Raw genomic sequence first — 17,500 nt, forward strand, 5'->3', positions numbered from 1 at the left:
TTTTGCTCAATTAGGCAACGTTCACACGGTACCGGACCAATTTGCGACCGGTTAAAAATTCGTGCGGTACCGTGTGAACGTAGCCTTGATATCATGTACTAATAGTCCTCTAGTAGCGTAGCCACCTAAAAAGCAGGATTTGCATTAGTCCACTAGTTGGGTGATACTAATTGTTTGTATTCCGAGACACGTGTGATGTTGAAGTTGGCGAGAAGAGCAAGGGGATACTTCGTGACACTTACTGAAATCCGCATGCATCTAATTAGGGGCATTACTGGATAAATCTGTGTCAATTATGATTTCTAACTTTTTAGCAAATTGGTGGCATACAAAAGGATTCTTGCATCAACATTGGATCATCCCTGATAAAGACACTAGACACAAGCGTCAAAATGTTGGGCTTAGGAATCGTAACTTACTAAGCTACATTCAAATTTATTCAAATCAGAGTAGTATCAAACTACCTCTGATTGTCAATCTGGTTGCAACTGTTGAACTGTTTTCGTCAGGAGTAATCCAATGTTATTCCAATGTTAATCCAATGTTGATCAAGTGTCGAAACGTTGGATCTTTGAATCGAAACTTTGTAAGCTACATTCGAATTTATTGAAACCAGAGTAGCATCAGACTATGTCTGATTGACAATCTGATTGCAATGTGAACTGTTTTCATCAAGGTTGATCAAATGTTAATCCAATGTTGGTCCAGTGTCGCAACGTTGGGTCTTTGAATCAAACCTTTCTCAGCTACAATCAAATTTATTCAAACCAGAGTAGCATCAAACTATGTCGAATGTCAACCTGGTTGCAATGTGAACTATTTTCATTAGGGCTGATCCAATGTTAATTTAATGTTACTCCAATGTTGGTCCAGCGTCGAAACGTTGGGTCTTTGAATCGTAACTGTCTAAGCTACAGTCAAATTTATTCAAACCATGCAGAGTAGCATCAGACTATGTCTAATTGTCAAACTGGTTGCCATGTGAACTGTAACTTTCAATTTCTAATCTGTTTAACTTGCATATTTATTTACGGCATCAATGTGCATCACCTGTCTGGGCGACATGACAGTTCTTTGAGTTCGTATTCCACTCAACGAGAAACTTCAATATGGTATCTGAGAAAAACAATATTAAACTCAATGTAAATACCCCTAGGTTCAACTTCTCGGCTGCAATTGTAAATAGCCAACTGGTTTCCCTCCAGCCAGTTAAAATTAAATAACAACCACCGACCACCTCCAAATTTCTCCACCACAGTGAGACCAGGAAGTGAGAATTGTTTTATCTTTTTTCAAGAGTCACTGAATAAGTGCCTTGGGCTTCTAGAAGGGATTATTAAGTACGAGCCAGTTTCAAAATCATGCACAAAATGTTCCATCTTGTGTCTAAGTCGTGCTTTCAGAGTGTCCTACCCATAATTTTGATACAGGCGGATTCACTCCAGTCCAGCTGAACTATGATGGCCAAGTCCAGAGTTCAAACTTAAGGTTCGCAGCTAGTTTGAAACATTTTCGCCGCAAGGTAAAAAACAAACAAAGCTTACAACAAGAACGTTTGGGAATGTATTCTTAATTCTTACCGATTTGGTCTTCTCTCAGCCCCTTGATCGTTTGTGCTAATTCTTCGCTACCGTTTTGGACAAGTAGGATATCTAAACAGAAGAAACATCACACATGGCTAAATCAATGCAGGCAAAGTGTTTCCCCTCTTCGCGATTTGTGGGCAACCCTGAAGTCTTTGTATGGACCCCCCTCGTGACGAATAAAAAAAAGCTTTGTTTATAGTGCACTTAGATATCAGTATCAAGCTAGTTCATTGGCACCCCACTTTTAATAATGTGAAAGAAACAATTCAAACTTAACAGAAGCATGATTAAGTACCCCAACTAGCAGCAAAGACTAGTTGGCTATTTACAATGCATGGCAGAGTTTTATCCGAGACAACCAGAAACAATTCCAAACCAGGATTTGAACCCGGGGCAACTGCATGCAAACCCATCGCCACCTCCCTCTATAACTGATCGCACTAAGTCTGGCATCGCTTTCTGATCGGTTAGCAAAGTCATTTCGCCTGCTGCTGGGGGGGGGGGTGGAGGGAAGGAAGGGGCAACCGGAAGTGAACATTTCGCATCCCAGAACAGACGCGTCGCCCAGATTGTAAAACTAATCATTTTCTAATGGAGGAAAGATACTTAGCAATATTAATCTGGTTGTGTGAATACAAGTTAAAAAGGAAAACAGCTCACTTCCGGTTGCCGTCTGCGTAAGCTCCCTTGTGCCGCTTGCAGGGTTGCCATGGATACTTTCTTCCACCTAACTGATCACTTCCAAGTTCTACCGACCAATAAACCACTTTCATAAATGGCGACCACCCTTTACATTCTTTTTGTATTTATGTTAATCAGACCTACTGGCCTCATTTTGAAACAAATATTCTTGTGAAATTTGCTCATCGTAGCGAGGCTAGAAAGGCTTATTAGCATTAAAACAAAAGAATATTTTATTTGGCCGCCATGATAAAAGAGGTCTATATTTACGCACCATCGTTTAAGCTCATCTATTGTTGATAAGATTTAATTACATGTCTTTCATGACCCTAATTTGCACAAAATATGCATATTTTTTCGACAAATGGGTTGACAAAAAAACTGGCTAATACGAGTTTCTCATTAAACTACGAAATTGAATAACAAAGAACTTTGTCCCAAAACGAAATGGTCCAGTGGAATGCACTTCTCGGTTTCTTGATAAATCACAACATCGGGTCAACGACGAATGAAAGGCTCTCAAGTACTTCCACTGTTAATGATGTCTTTAAACTTATGAGACACTCAACAAAATTACTCGATTCAAATTTTTGTCGAAGATGAAAGCAAAATGGACGAAAGTAGTTTTCTTATTTTTCATTAAAAAACAATGCACAGAACCAACAAAAAAAAAAGGATTTAAAATGATAAAATAAAACTCTAACAATGAAGAAAGTTTCTCGTGGTTGAATAAAAGTAACTAAACGCAGTTTCTATAAGCAAATGTCTCCTCAAGAATCGAACGAAAAGTTTTAGTCCACTCTTTAAAAGCCAATTTTCTCTTAAAACCGAAAGTGTACTCCACTTCAGGTGGCTCCAACTCTGGAGCCACCTTACTGTCTTCGTGGAGGACTGTTTAGCACGACATTAGGGAACTTAAGCAACGGCAACGGCAACGGAGAACGGCAACAAGAACGTCACAAATTTGCATATTTAGTGGGCAAAAGCAATAGCGTTGCACGCCCTGCACGTGCGTTTTTCACTTTTGCCCATTTCATTGCCGTCGTGTGCAAAACAAAAGGGAAATAGGCCATTTCCGAGTTCATGTCTGCCTCCTCTTCAAAGCGAGTCTAAGTGCGAAGTTTTTGTGATGGTAATCAGTTCTACTTTACATATGAATAAAAACTAATTTTCATAACAAAAACTTCGCACTTAGACTCGCTTTGAAGATGAGGCAGGCCAGAACTCGGAAATGGCCTATTAAGATCTACGACGACGACGTCCACAACGACGCCACAAAACAGTGATGTCATTGGTTAAAAGAGCATAAATAATCGTGCTGCAAGTGCGGCATATTCTGGCGGTACTCTGCGCTCACTCGTGAAATATTTTTCCAACACTCGAAGAGAAATTTCGTATCTCCGCGCGGCCATGTAATATCTTCTATTTAAGGTTTTATGAAAAAAGTCAGTACGTGAGGATAAATTTTCATTTTCTCCCCAAAATTAATCACCGTTCCGACCAGTGCCATTCTTGAGGAACCACCACAGCCTTGCCATATTTAAAAGGTTGAAATCCTGTAGTCACGAAGTGATTACAATAACGCGGATGTATATTGTGAGATGACCCCTCCCCCCTCCCCCATTCGGGGGAGATGACCTTCTCGTTGCCGCCGCCGTCGTCGTTGATTTAGTTCCCTATTGACCATATGACGTTTCGACCACCTGCGCGGAAGCCATCTCCAGAGTCACGACTAGTGTAACGTCAGTAGATGGTACATGTATAAATGCTGCAGTCGTTCTGTTTTGGCACATGATCTTGGTTTGCTTTTGGGCTACACAGTTTTTTACCTTTGATGATATTGAAAACTCTAAAAGGCTGGTCTAATGTTATCGCCAAACCAATCGCCTCCAGATACTTTTGATCGAAGATGAGGTTTGATAACTCTTGCTGTCTGTCAGAAAATAAGTGCCAAGAATACAATTCAAGAGGAACAACAAGACAAGAAATTGAGAAAAATACTGTGAATTGACATGGAAAATGACGAAAAATAGTAGATCGTCGAAACTAACTGAAGCCCCGTCCACAAGAGCAATTCTCATGAGACAACTTTGTGTGGCAAATACATTTGATCGTGTGGAGAGCACAAAAAATAATAATTGTTGACAATTCGCAGTTCAGTGAGTCAGCAATGCCTTTGGACAGCAGAGAAAGCAGAAACAAGGCCAGGTTGCCTGGTCGTTCTGCAGTGGCGTTCACTAAGGCCTGATTTTCACCAGCACACACAAACTCAGTAGCTTGTTGTCCATTAAAGCCTTTTGTTAAAACAATAGACACTAATTAACACCCAAGTAAATGCGCCTGCGTGCGTTGCTTGTGCTTGTGCTTGCGTCGCTAGTGAAAAAAAGGTGACTTTTTTCAGATTTTGTCGCGTCGCCTGCGCGCGAGGGTGGCTACACTTGTGACAAATTTTGGTAACAAATTGAAGGCCGCGCGAATCGCATACTTCAAGAGACCTGGGCACTATTTAACAATTAGACCCGTTGCCCGCAAGGGCTACGGGTCAATAGCCTATGAGGCGAAGCTGAAGGGGCTATGGACCCGTGGCCCTTAAGGGCGAAGGGTCTAATTGTTTTAGTATCACCCAACTAGTTGGACAGAAAAGGCAATAACAAAGTTAGCGAATGCAAGTTGAAGAATATTTATTTGGGCGGGGGATAAAACTAAAGAAAGCGTTACGCTTTTCAATACTCGAGGACTATTGCTAATAGTCATCTAGTAGCGTAGCCAATCAAAATGCAGGATTTGCATCAGTCCACTAGTTGGGTGATGCTAAAAACAGACATTCCTCCTTTAATTTCATTGGCTAAACACTCTTTAGTCGTGTCGCAAGCGCGGGCAAAAAGTTGCAGGGTGGCTACACGGGCAACTATCTCTGCGATTTTGTCGCGAAAGTTTCAACTCTGCCGACTTTTTTTCTTGCGATTTTTTCACCTGTCGCGTCGCCAGTTCAAGGGTGGCCACACGTGTGATTTTCATCACGGGCTGGCGACGCCACAAAATTTGAAAAAATCGCATCACCAGCGCGAGCAAAAAATCGCTCGTGTAACCGCGGCTTAAGAGGCAGAAATTTACCACATCTATGTGAAGAGTCGGCTACACAAGCAACTTTTATTTGACATGGAACGTTTATTTGTCACATAAAAGCTAGCACGTAAACTTTGCAGCAAATACGTTTGTCACATAAACAATTGGGCAAATTTCCTCGTCTAGACGAGCAAATGAAAATGATCACAGTAATAACAGAGATGAGCCACCGAAAAGAAAGCAGGCCAATTTGTTGGACTCGTGTTCCCGTGAAAGTGTTTTCCACTTGGTGAACATTCTATTCTTCAAATCCTGTAAACCTTAAAATTCTCTCCTCAGTAAAGAGTTGTTTGTTGTTGGTGGTGAAAAACAGCCTGTGCAAGAATTGAAACCCAACCGGCGGACGTAAAAGCTAACATAAAATAACGCCTATTGACAAATGTACGAAACAGTGTGTTTAATGTTGAACGTACCTTTGAACGTTCTCCTCCGCGGCAGCTTGCTCCTTCTCTTGCTCAATTTCTGTTACATCCTTTCACAAAGTAACAAAAAGTTAAGTAATTCACTGGAAATGGTCGTTGATATAATAAAATTATTCATGTAGAAATGCCTTACACTCTGGCTCTTATACTCCCTTTTGTGAAAAAATCGACATTACCGGTAATTTATTACTGCTTTCATACATAAAGTATCCATATTTAACGTCGATAACTCGTAACAGTAATTCAACTGACAAACCTGAGGTCGACGGTGCGCTCGTGACATAAATTGTCTGTATTCTGAGACACAAGTGATGTTGAAGTTGGCGAGAAGAGCAAGGGGACACTTTGTGACGCTTATTGAAACCAGCGTGCATCTAATTAGGGTCAAACCTGGACATATCTTGAACTATTGTCCTTTTTATTAATTTTCTCACCTTCCAAATGTTTATCACCGAGTCAGCTCCTCCAGACACAATCTGATCTTCGCTTTGGTTGACCACTATGCTCCAAACCTGTGTGTCACAAGACAATTGGTGTATTAATGCTACTAGATACGGGAATCTCAGTTTGCCCTGCGTTTCGCCACAGTAGATTTGTTATCAAGGAAAGCCGAGTGATCTGACTTCTGCAGTGTGCTACGAAATTGCACGGCCATTGGGTTCGAGTCCCCGTTCAAGCATAGATGTGCTCCAGCCCTCCTCCAGCAACTGTTTTCGGTGCTTTCTAACTTTGATAATCATTCTGGGAGGCAGTACGGACCGGTGCTTTGGGCGCTTGTCTTGATATTCGGACTAAGGGCTTCTTCATACGAGTCCCGTTGGCCGGGCTGGCCAGGTTTCCGAGATCTTGCTTCACCTTTAAATCCTTTGTAAAAATGTCCACGTGTTCATGTGAGAGCGTGGACTGGCTCGATCTCGGTTTTCCAATCGGGTTCAAAATCCGTTCTGACACTGAACTTGATCATGGTAGTCCCTGTTTCAACTTCTCGGCTGCACTTGCAAATAGCCAACTGGTTTAAAATTCTTACAAGTCATGGTCTTGTTCCGTTGTATGTGTTTCATTGGCCCTGGGCGTGGTCAACTAAGTACCGGGCACGTATGAAGGGATTTTTCAAAATTAGAATCCACGACTTCTCGGGTTCTACAAGCTGAGCTATGAAGACACACCTCTTGAGATCGAGTCAATCAGTAACCCATACTCGTATTTTCAGTATTGGACCGGAACTAGCTTGCAATGGAGGCTAATGCGGGGGAATCTTTTCAAATGCAAATAGGTACTTTTTTAATATATTCCCCCGCATTAGCCTCCATTGCAAGTTACTGTAGCTCCAGTCCAATACTGAGAATACGAATATGGTCTATTTGATGGACGCATATGTTGTCGTGAAATGCAATGTAATTCAATGAGATGGATGAAGATAAGTTAAACGGAGATACACTGATTCAAAGGAATTGCATAACTGGTCTCGCTACCTGTAAGATTCAGTCCTTCATGTCACTTAAACGTAATATTAACCGGTTGGGAAGTAAATAACTTACTTTATCTAAATGTTGATCAAATGTCTTGATACACTCGTTGGTTTTGATTGTCCATAACTTTATAAGACCCTCAGAGCCACTAAAAAATAAACAAGTTCAAACGATAACCACAGATGAAAACAACAGCGTTTGCTTTCCATAGTTAGTCCATATGCTTCGGGAAGGGTGGAGAGATTTTTCACATTTCCCCAAGCCTCCCTTGGCCATTCCTCTCGACTACGTGACAAAATTCAACATCGACGACGGCGAGGGCGACACAAACGTCACTTTAAAGTATAATATTCCACTGTTGTAAGTGTTTCGTGATTATTCTATCTGTTTTACATCGTACAATGTGGACGAATTATCCTAAAATATTTTGGGTGCGAGCGATTTTGAGAATCATATACACATGTGAAATGAAATGTTAATAGAACCCCCAGGGAACTCGGAAAAACCCGAGCCCCAGATGGGATTCGAACCCACGACCCTCCGTGATCTAGTACGGATACTCTAACCAGTGAGCTACTGGAGACTCTATAGCGAGCAAGGGTGAAATGTGGGTCTTTGACTCGAGCTGCATCACGCAGCTACAGAGTTAGATGTCGACAGAGAGCGATTTCAGAGTAAAAATAGAGAATGAAACGTCCACAGATGCATGCTCACGTTGTCATCAAAACCTCAATGTTGGCACTTTCACATCATTGTTAAGCAGAGTACTGCGAGAATATGTGCAAAAAATAAGTACTGCATGTGCAACAGGATTGGTGTTCTTCTTTTAACCAATGATCATTTTTATTGTCTTGTGGCGTTGCCGTTGCCATGATAGCAACACGTGCAGCACGATTTTTTTTCCCGTTTTCTAATCTCCCAACAAGCCTATGGCTCGACTGACGTAGAAGGAACTGCTAGCAGTCTACAACCAAACAAAGTTTGACCGGCTCCTCTTCTTTGAGGAATAATGAACCAATTTAAATTAACGAATTTACGACTCAGCGTTTTATAAATAAACACTGCTACCACAGAATAATGGATTTACCTAGATATCAGCTGCATTCCCCTGCTAATGAAACTAAACTTTAAAACAGAGCTTGTGTGTCCCTCAAATGTCTTGACGCATGTAAAGTCTGATAAAGCCCATATCTTGATAGTCGAATCAGCTGATGATGTAGCCAGACACTGATCAACTGGTGAGAATTTTACGCACCAAATGCCTTTCTTGTGTCCACGCAAAGTACCAACAGCTGAGCCCTTTTCAACAAGCCAAATCTACATTTTAATGTAAAAACATAGTGTAAGTGCTATTACCAGAAACATAATACTTGTTTTGTGGTCTCGATTATACATGTAGCTATTAAAGGTGGCCTTCATTTCCAACCTGCAATAATATGAATCACTTGGAATGTACAGTACCGCTTAAAAGTAAGTAACTTTACTACCCTCTCGCACTGTCGTCTTGCGAGACGGTTCAAACAACTGTGAGTTGTTCATGAAAAGGCTTGCGCTCCAAAGCGTAACACCGGACACTTATAAGTTTAACGCAAAAAGGCGGTTGGCGGTCGAATATCACCGGGTATTGTGAAACTATTCCAATCCAAATGGTTCTAGAGTTCATTGCAGGTCGCCATTTAAACCACGATTCTTCCCGTGACGAGAGTCTCGTATATAGAGACGAGACACTCGTCTCTAGAGACGAGGCTCTTCGTCTCGCGAGGAACGAGACAAGACTGGTAACTTACAGTACGTTTTAGCCGTACTGTAGATGTCTTGTGAGTGAAAATCAACTGCCTTGTCTTTGGATTTTGCAACAAGGTCTACCAGACATCGTCTCCAGTAAACACTAATTTGTCCCCAGAAAAAAGTGAAAAAGTGGCTGGCCTGATGGTAATGCCCCAAGAAAGTGAGTGTCTGACGCCACCTCTGAAGAAACAGCTGCAATTGGAAGGGACTTCACTGGGTGCCGGAACATGTAGATGTAGGAGGGCGATACGTTCTCTTTCCTGGTTTAAGGTATGAGGAACTATTTTCTCGTAAAGGTTAATAATTATTGAGGTTATCATACTGCTGTCAAAGTAACCAATCCCAAGATTGACTTTCTAAAGAATCTTGTAGTTCCTGAAAGTCCATGTATCCAGCATGGATACTCGTTGCATTCCCTCATCATTAAAATTTGATAGCAAAACTTTTTTATTGGTGTGACTTCTGTGGTTTTTGTTCCATTAACACGATGAATCAGCCTCCACATAATATCACATTCAATGTGTTAACTTACTTTTGCAGTTTTGTCTTGTGAACCAGTGGCAAGCAGTCTGTCATTTGGTGAAACTGCGACAGAATTTACATCCTGTGGAATACAACAAAGATGACTGGTATCACAACAAGGCTATCAACTTAAACATGGTTCTTAAGGACGGTGCCTACTAATTCAAAGGTATTTTTGCGCGGTTTATGAATATGCGGGAAAAGCAGATCTTACTAAGTGTTAATGAAATCCAACAAGAAAATTGAGGGTAACCACGCATTTTTCGAAGATAATTTATCAATAACATTTGCAAAAAGCTTTAAAATACAAAGCAATGTATTCCGTTCTTTTCCAAATTGAAGCTTAATTATCTCTGAAAAATGTGTGGTTACCCTCAATTTTCTTTTTGGATACCAAGAGAACTTGCTAAGTTCTTCTTTCTCCCCATAGTTTTGAACCGCGCAAAAACATCCCTGTATTAATAAGCACCACCCATAGGAGATGATGGTAAGGTACTCTCTTACTCGGAATTTTTTAGGAAATTTCGACTGAACGGTAATTTCTTACAATACATGCAAGTTGTTTCTGCGATTCCTAAGGATCTGATCGAGGACGCACGGAGACACCACATTGATAAAACTAGCATTTTGTCCGAAAGCTCCTTCCAGCTCTCAGCGGACCTTTCATTAGATTTACTTAAAATGAAAAATAGAAATTACTACTGGCTCTTGATTAGCAAAGATCAACAGGAATTAAACGCTAATTGAAGAAGGGGGTTTTTCGAAATCGTGTCTCCAACTGACTTTAGCCTTAAATTCATCCAAAGATAAATCTTTAGGAGCTAACTTATTTATGTACAAATAATATTTAGCAAACAAAAGAGTAAAGTCGAGCTTTTTGACAATTGCCAATGAGCTTTGATTTTTTCTTTTATTATTAAGACCAAAGATTAATTCACTTGAGGATGGCGCAAAGGGGGTGGCATTTTCAACATTGAACCATTTGATTACTTCTGAAAAAAACCACTTGGTCCAGTGGCAGTTACAAAAAGTATGAATTATTGAATCATTTTGTTTGCAGTAAGGACAGAGCGCATTTTCTGCAATACCATACGTGAACAGTTCTCTTTTTGTGACGACAATTCTGTGTAAGAGTTTATAGTAGAATTCTCTCAGTTTGTTATCTCTGCAAATATTTTTCACACGGGAGAAATGATGCCTTCAAGTATTTTTTCAGGAAGGAAGTCTCTTTCCCATTTCATGTTAGTTAGTAAGTATCCCATCCTACCGGAATAATCTGTTAATTAACAGGTCTAATGTTCCTGTGTGAATTATTACAACTGCTGTATTATTTTTATTCTTTCTCGTCTTTACGTAATTTTCGATCCAATCTGTAATATCGTTATACACTTTCTTTTAGTTTTAAATTTTGCAACTGTAATAATTATGTGTTTTGTCAATAAAGGTTAAAAATAAAAATTAAAAAAAGCACCACCCATAGGAAATCCGAGTGTCTCGAGATGTGCAGAACATATGCGCAGTAACAATAGTAGACACCGTCCTTAAAATAGTCAAATTACTCTGACACTTGGACCATGCTTCCTCCTCCAGATCAAAATTTATGTTTATTTTCATTTATTGAATGTTTTAGCATTAAACAACAAGTATCTACATTATAATCATAAACAATTAACACTAAAGATTGAAATGCCATGTAACGATCTATGCATTACGTTGGATCAACACAAACAGTGATAAGCATAAACACACCACTGTTAGGACAGATCAAACAACGTTCACGAACGCATTCTCTTCAAAATGGAACTATAGTCGGCCAAACCTAGCATGGTCAGCGCTCAAACTAGAAAGCAGGCGCAGACAGTTGTTTCAGGGTTGATGGCCCTCGTCAGTGCGCCGTAGTTAAAATACAAAGAACCTCAGTGACACTTCACCTATCTCATAATTTTATGTGTCGCTATTCATTCTATAAAGGGCTACGTCACAAACAATTGCGACAAATGGCCAAAGGGCAACCCTCAATGATCATGTCAGCATTATTAAAGAAACTATAGACCGAATTCATTAATAGCCGCTAAAATTGTATATTTTTGTTTATTTGCTAATTACATGTAGACTAACTAGCCTCGCTCTCAAGCAACATTTTTTCTGTAATTTGTCCATGCAAACGAGGCTAGTGAGTCTAATTAGCACAGAAACAAATAACTTTTTTTTGGCTGCCATTTGCGTGTAAATTGCGCGCAATATGGCGGACTTACACGCATGATACGCGCGTGTAATGCTGCTATTCTTGCGGCCAGTACTGTACGCATTCGGTCTATGCAATGACCAATACCATACTTTAGTTGAAACCAAGGAATCCTCTTGGAGGCCATGTTGGTTACAGGACACATATACGGAGAAAATACAGAACAATAAAACTATAAGGATCCTGGTCATGTAAAGCAACCAAAATCTATCATTCTGTGCTGTTTTAAATGTTTGAAGGTACTTGTACAGAGATTCACGGTTTCAGACACTGGCATAATTAAAGGATCACTGTACGATGACTCCATAAGCATGAAGCCCAGAGGAATCAGCAGATCTTGTGGGACAATTATCGCAGAGTTGACTCTCCAGTCATGACCATAAGTCAGAAATGATTGCTAAGGACCAACCTTATCATGTGCCTTCAGCGTGAACTTAACAGCCATCTTGATCGGCGAGTCCTGCAATTCCACGACATCATCATCAGTAACTTTAAACTCTGTGCATGTAACTAATGCATGGGCAATTAAGATCGTTTTCACTGTCACGCAATAAAAAAATAAATCAAAAACTATCCAGTGCAAAACGCTAAGAAATTGTTTTGTTATAGAAGATAAAGAAATAAGACACTTGTTCAAGTTTTACGCCTCTGCGTTTCCCCAAACTTCAGATATTCGTCGAAATGTTTCGCTGCAATTTACAGAGCCCAGTATGAAAACGCCATATTGGTGTACCTCAGTGGTACACCAATATGGCGGCCAGAAAATAGTGTAAACATCTGGAACTTACTTTAGCTATCTAGGCGACTGATTATCAGTACTGAAAAAACAAGCATTTACATAAGCACTTTTCCTAATGCTCTAACTTCTAAAAGGGCTCAAAATTAAGAGATAAGTATATATTTTTCAACAAACTTGATCGTAGCCTTATGTCACGCACCTACATAATCCGGAAATTCAAAATGCTCTGGTTTCCAAACGAAGCACGCTATTGAGCTGTGAAATTGTCAACACATATAGATATGCCGCCTCTTATGCCTGATGAGGATAAAAACTTTGGTGGATCTTTAGTTTTAGATTTTGGAAAGTGATGACGTCACGTGAAAACGATCTATATTTGGCTAAAACTCAAACTGTAATGATAAAAAAAGGATGATAATAATATGATTTCTTTTGATTTTAAAAGGAGTCTGCACCCTCCATCTCCACAAGACGGTTCTTTTCCCTTCAACTGTACTTCATGGAATCCTATTTAATGGGCAATAGTGACTAATATAATGATGAGGAAGCTGCAATCCTTAACCAAAACTTGATAAGACCTTTCTCAAGTTTCATTCTTTTGGACAATAATGATACAACATAAGCCAAACAATACCCTCTCCCCCAAAAGCAGTGTTGTTTATGAAGAAGTAGAATAACTGAGCTCTCAACGTGGTTTGGGGGGAGGGGGTTGGGGCGTGGTATACGCAACGAGAAGATTTACTTCACGGGAATAAGATAGGACGAAGAAAGTAAAAAATGTCTTGACAATTTTGTCCAGGACGATTGTGGACATGGTCTTCCAAAGAAATCAATATGCGGCAGGAGAATTTCAGGATTTTGGAGAATCTCTTAACACAGTCTTTTAGACACATACATGTACTAAGCTCATTCGCGAATTCCAATATCATTGGTAAATGAAATGTGATGTGTTAAGATTGGTTTTTACGGGTAACACAAGCATGTTAACACCAGCAACATAAGCAAACCACAAACCAGCAATCAAAAACATTGAAGACCGCAGGGTGGTTTTGATGCGGGAAGGATCTTTTCCTCTTAATTTAAAAGGACCAAAAAGCTCTAGTTCTATTAATCATAACCTAAGTCCCTGGTGAAAATCCTTAAAGGATCTTTAAAGATCTTCAAAGATCTTCAAAGACCTGACAAAGATCTTTAAAGATGAAGATCTTCACAGGATCCTTGAAGGATCTTTAAAGGATCTTCAAAGATTTTCTAACATTGAGGACTCTTGGGATACTTCCTTAAGATCCTTGAGGAAATTATCAGGATCTTGCAAAGATCTTACCAAGATCCACACACAAAATCTTGGAAAGATCCTCAAAAGGATCCTTAAAGATCCTCAAAGAGTGACTGAGGATCTTACAAGGATCTTAAAAGGATCCTTGAAAGGTTCTTAATAAAATCTTTGACAAGATCCTTAAAGATCATACTAGGATCTTTCGAGGATCTTTGAAGGATCCTTACAGTGATCTTGAAAGAAACCTTACAAGGATCCTCAAAAGATCCCCAAGGATTGAATGAGGATCCTTTAAGGATCCTAAAAGGATCTTCAGAGGGATCTTGAAAAGATCTTTATCGGGATCCTTAAAGATCCTATGAGGATCCTTCAAGGATTTTAAAAGGATCCTTAAAGTGATCTCGAAGGGATCTTTTTTAGGATCCTTGAAAGATTCTATGAGGATCCTTCAAGGATCTTAGAAGGATCCTTATAGTGATCTTGAAAGGACCTATATTAGGATCCTTGAAAGATCCTATGAGGATCCTTCACGGATCTTAAAAGGATCCTTAAAGTGATCTTGAAAGTGTCTTTGGAAGGATCCTTGAAAGATCCTATGAGGATCCTTCAAGGATCTAAAAAGGATCTTTAGAGTGATCTTGAAAATATCTTTAACGGATTTCTTACAGTTCCTTCAAGGATCTTGTAAGGACCTTTATAGGAGTGTGTATAAAAGTGTATAAAATCCCTAAAGATCCTATGAGGTATTACGTACATATAACACCCAAGCATCGTTAAGGCACCAAACTTTGAACATAAAAATAATCACGCTGTACACGAATTAATTAAAAAGAAAACTTTTATTCTGATGTAATCCATGGATTGTCGGAAATATCAGTAACAGATTATCTTGTTTGATGAACTCGTAAGAGATGCAGGCCGGCGCCAGAAGCAATATGAAACAGTATACTCTCGAAATATCAAAGAATTCGTGTCAGCACGTAAATTTTCATTTACAAAAAGGCCAGGGCTAAAATACAGAATTCACGGCCACATCTAGAGCCTCTAGTGACGACCCGGCTCGACCAGTATATTTTCACATTCCGCTAACGGTTAATTCGATGAGTCTGCTATGACTTTTCAGTAATTCTTTAAAGACAGATGAATCGGAGGGTTGTACATGTAATCCTCCGCCATCTTGGATAAGAGATAAGACTGGAAACTGGTGAGCCGTTTCACTTTTGGTCAGCAGTCACCAACGATGGCTCCTCTTACAGTTTAAGTTTGTATCAACGAGCATAAATCTTATGATTCATGATTGTTTTACCCTATAAATACTGATTCAAAACGAGGAAATACGTACAGCAATCCAAGTACAAAGGTAGGCGCTAATTATAAGCATATAATATTTGAGTTGATGCCGTATTGTCCTGGGATTCTCGTAAGGTCGACTTGTGGCAAGTCTATGTTGTTCCCAATTCAAATCTCTCGGGTTAAAGATTCTTTGTGTGTTGAATTTGCATGACAATGAAGCATTCACATTTAAAATGATATGGAAATACCAGAAGAAAACGTTTTATTCCCAAAATTAAAGATTTAAAATGGGTGCAACATTGAGTTAGCCGAATTATATTGGTCTGTTGAGAATTCGAACTTTTCAAGCTTCAAGTCCCAAATTTGACATGTGCAGGCAAGGATTATAATTTGGCTTACTTGCTATAATCCTGTAAAAAAAATAGGTGAATCTTAACGAGATTACTTAAGTTTAAAAGAGTGGTTGTTGCAAATTATATCATTGGCAAAGGATTCCTTCGATTCTCTGTAAATGCTATGTGTCTGAGGTTCATAGCAATTTTCAAAGGTTAGGTGATGCGCATTTATTGTCACTTCCAGGGCATGACTTGCTAGTACATGTGGACTTCATGATAATCAATATGAGTAATTTGCCCTTATGGTTTTGTTGTTCTTTCAGGATGTGTAACTGCATTTGAAATATTCAGAAAAAGTTCTAAAAAAGCAGCCTCAGCCGGCAATAGCATCAAATACTGAGTAACGAAAAAAATGAGTAATAAAAAGATAGATGAAATAAAGTAAATACAAATGTGTTAGGTAAAATCACACGTTATTGTTGTAGTACATGTACTTACAAGTGCAGTAATAAGTAGGTTCTTTTTGTAGTGTTTCTCTTTTGCTGTTTTTCTATGCTACAATTTAAGGTTTTTGTCTAATTTTTAAGAAACATTTTCTCGATAAAAATGGCTGTTTGTGAAAATATTTTGAATATTCCCAGCTGTATCCTCGATATTAATGACTACTTAATAATGTGTCTATGATTATTTATATACATTCAAGTCATATTAAAGGAAATTTTAAGAAATTGGTTTACTGTATGCAGCTAAACTTCTAATTAATGGATAACCATGTGACCAAATAACTCCAAAAGCTACTATCATCTCAGTTGAATAAGATGTGAGCAAAGTTGTCACAGAGTTTCATGTTAAAATAATGTTGTCAAAGGCAACTTGATCCACATCAAGTCTGAAAAACAATAGTCAATGCATCATTTGTTCAGGTTTGTTAGATTTTTATTGTATTCTTCCCATCCCTTTGACCCAGGAGTTAGTGGACATTTTTTGATAACAAGCCAAGGTGATAAGCCTTACCAAACTTCACTTGCATCTTACTCAAGTGAGAATTGTAGTTTGTGGCTGTTTTTCATTCAGTTCAATAAAGAATGCTAGCAAATAAAGTTGGATATTGATTTTCCATGATTCATCATTGTTATTTTACTTCAATCATACTTAGCATTATAACATAGTTTTCAGACAAATGAAGCATTTTATGTATTGAAGTTTCTCTTCTACAGAAAGAAAGCTCCTTTTTCCAGATTTTTTAAATAAAATAATTTTGTACATCAAACTGGAGTCCAATAAGTGCAATTCAGGGTGAGAAGGTGGACAATAAAATTAATAATCTTCTAGGTGTGGACAGGGCTCAAGTGAGAAGAGCTGTGATAACAAAAACAGATCTGATGCAACTGGTGGATGCAAATCTAACCCCACCAGGAGCGCCCCAAGGCCAGACATGTGCCCAGCGGGAAATACGATGATGAATCTCTTCTAGGTTCCTGTAAAGTCCTAAATGATATTTAAACATCAACATCCTCAAGGATCTTGCACAGGATCTTGGCAAGGGTTTTTGAAGATCCTCAAGGATCTTGCACCAGATCTTTGAAGATCCTCAAGGATCTTGGATATGGATTTTGAAGATCCCCAAGGATCTTTGATGATCTTCAAAGATCTTGGTCAGGATCTTTAAAAATCCTTGAGGGTCTTGCACAGGATCTTTGAAGATCCTCAAGGATCTTGGACAGGATCTTCGAAGATCCTCAAGGATCCTTGAAGATCTTGGCAAGGATCTTTGAGGATCTTGGCAAGAAAAGCTAAGATCTTTAAGGATCTTCAAGGATCCTAGGTAGGATCCTTGAGGATTCAGAAAAAGATCCTTAGAAAGATCCTCAAGAAGATCTTTGAGGAGTCTTTAAGGATCTTCAAAGATCCTTCAAAGATTTTCACCAGGGTTAGTAACCTTGAGTCAAGAGTTAGTGCTCTGATTCGCTGTGATGAAGGGCTAATGCTCAAAACGCCATATTTTCAATTTCTTTATG

The 17,500-nt window shown here is 39.2% G+C and overlaps 1 protein-coding gene across 1 annotated transcript in view; it reads right to left on the reverse strand.

The window, feature by feature from the left end:
* LOC138032153 (transducin beta-like protein 3) overlaps positions 1-17,500 on the reverse strand; it is a 41,967-nt gene that overhangs the window by 7,704 nt on the left and 16,763 nt on the right. The window contains exons 16-24 of the mRNA XM_068879760.1: positions 12,249-12,299; positions 9,605-9,676; positions 8,372-8,601; positions 7,354-7,432; positions 6,250-6,327; positions 5,807-5,865; positions 4,097-4,200; positions 1,581-1,652; positions 1,051-1,116 (exon numbers count right to left, since the gene is read on the reverse strand). Coding sequence (XP_068735861.1) covers positions 1,051-1,116; positions 1,581-1,652; positions 4,097-4,200; positions 5,807-5,865; positions 6,250-6,327; positions 7,354-7,432; positions 8,372-8,601; positions 9,605-9,676; positions 12,249-12,299 — 811 coding nt within the window. The remainder of the gene's footprint in view (positions 1-1,050; positions 1,117-1,580; positions 1,653-4,096; positions 4,201-5,806; positions 5,866-6,249; positions 6,328-7,353; positions 7,433-8,371; positions 8,602-9,604; positions 9,677-12,248; positions 12,300-17,500) is intronic.

Source organism: Montipora capricornis, chromosome 14 (assembly GCF_036669925.1).
Source record: "Montipora capricornis isolate CH-2021 chromosome 14, ASM3666992v2, whole genome shotgun sequence".
In the NCBI taxonomy this organism is placed as follows: domain Eukaryota; kingdom Metazoa; phylum Cnidaria; class Anthozoa; order Scleractinia; family Acroporidae; genus Montipora; species Montipora capricornis.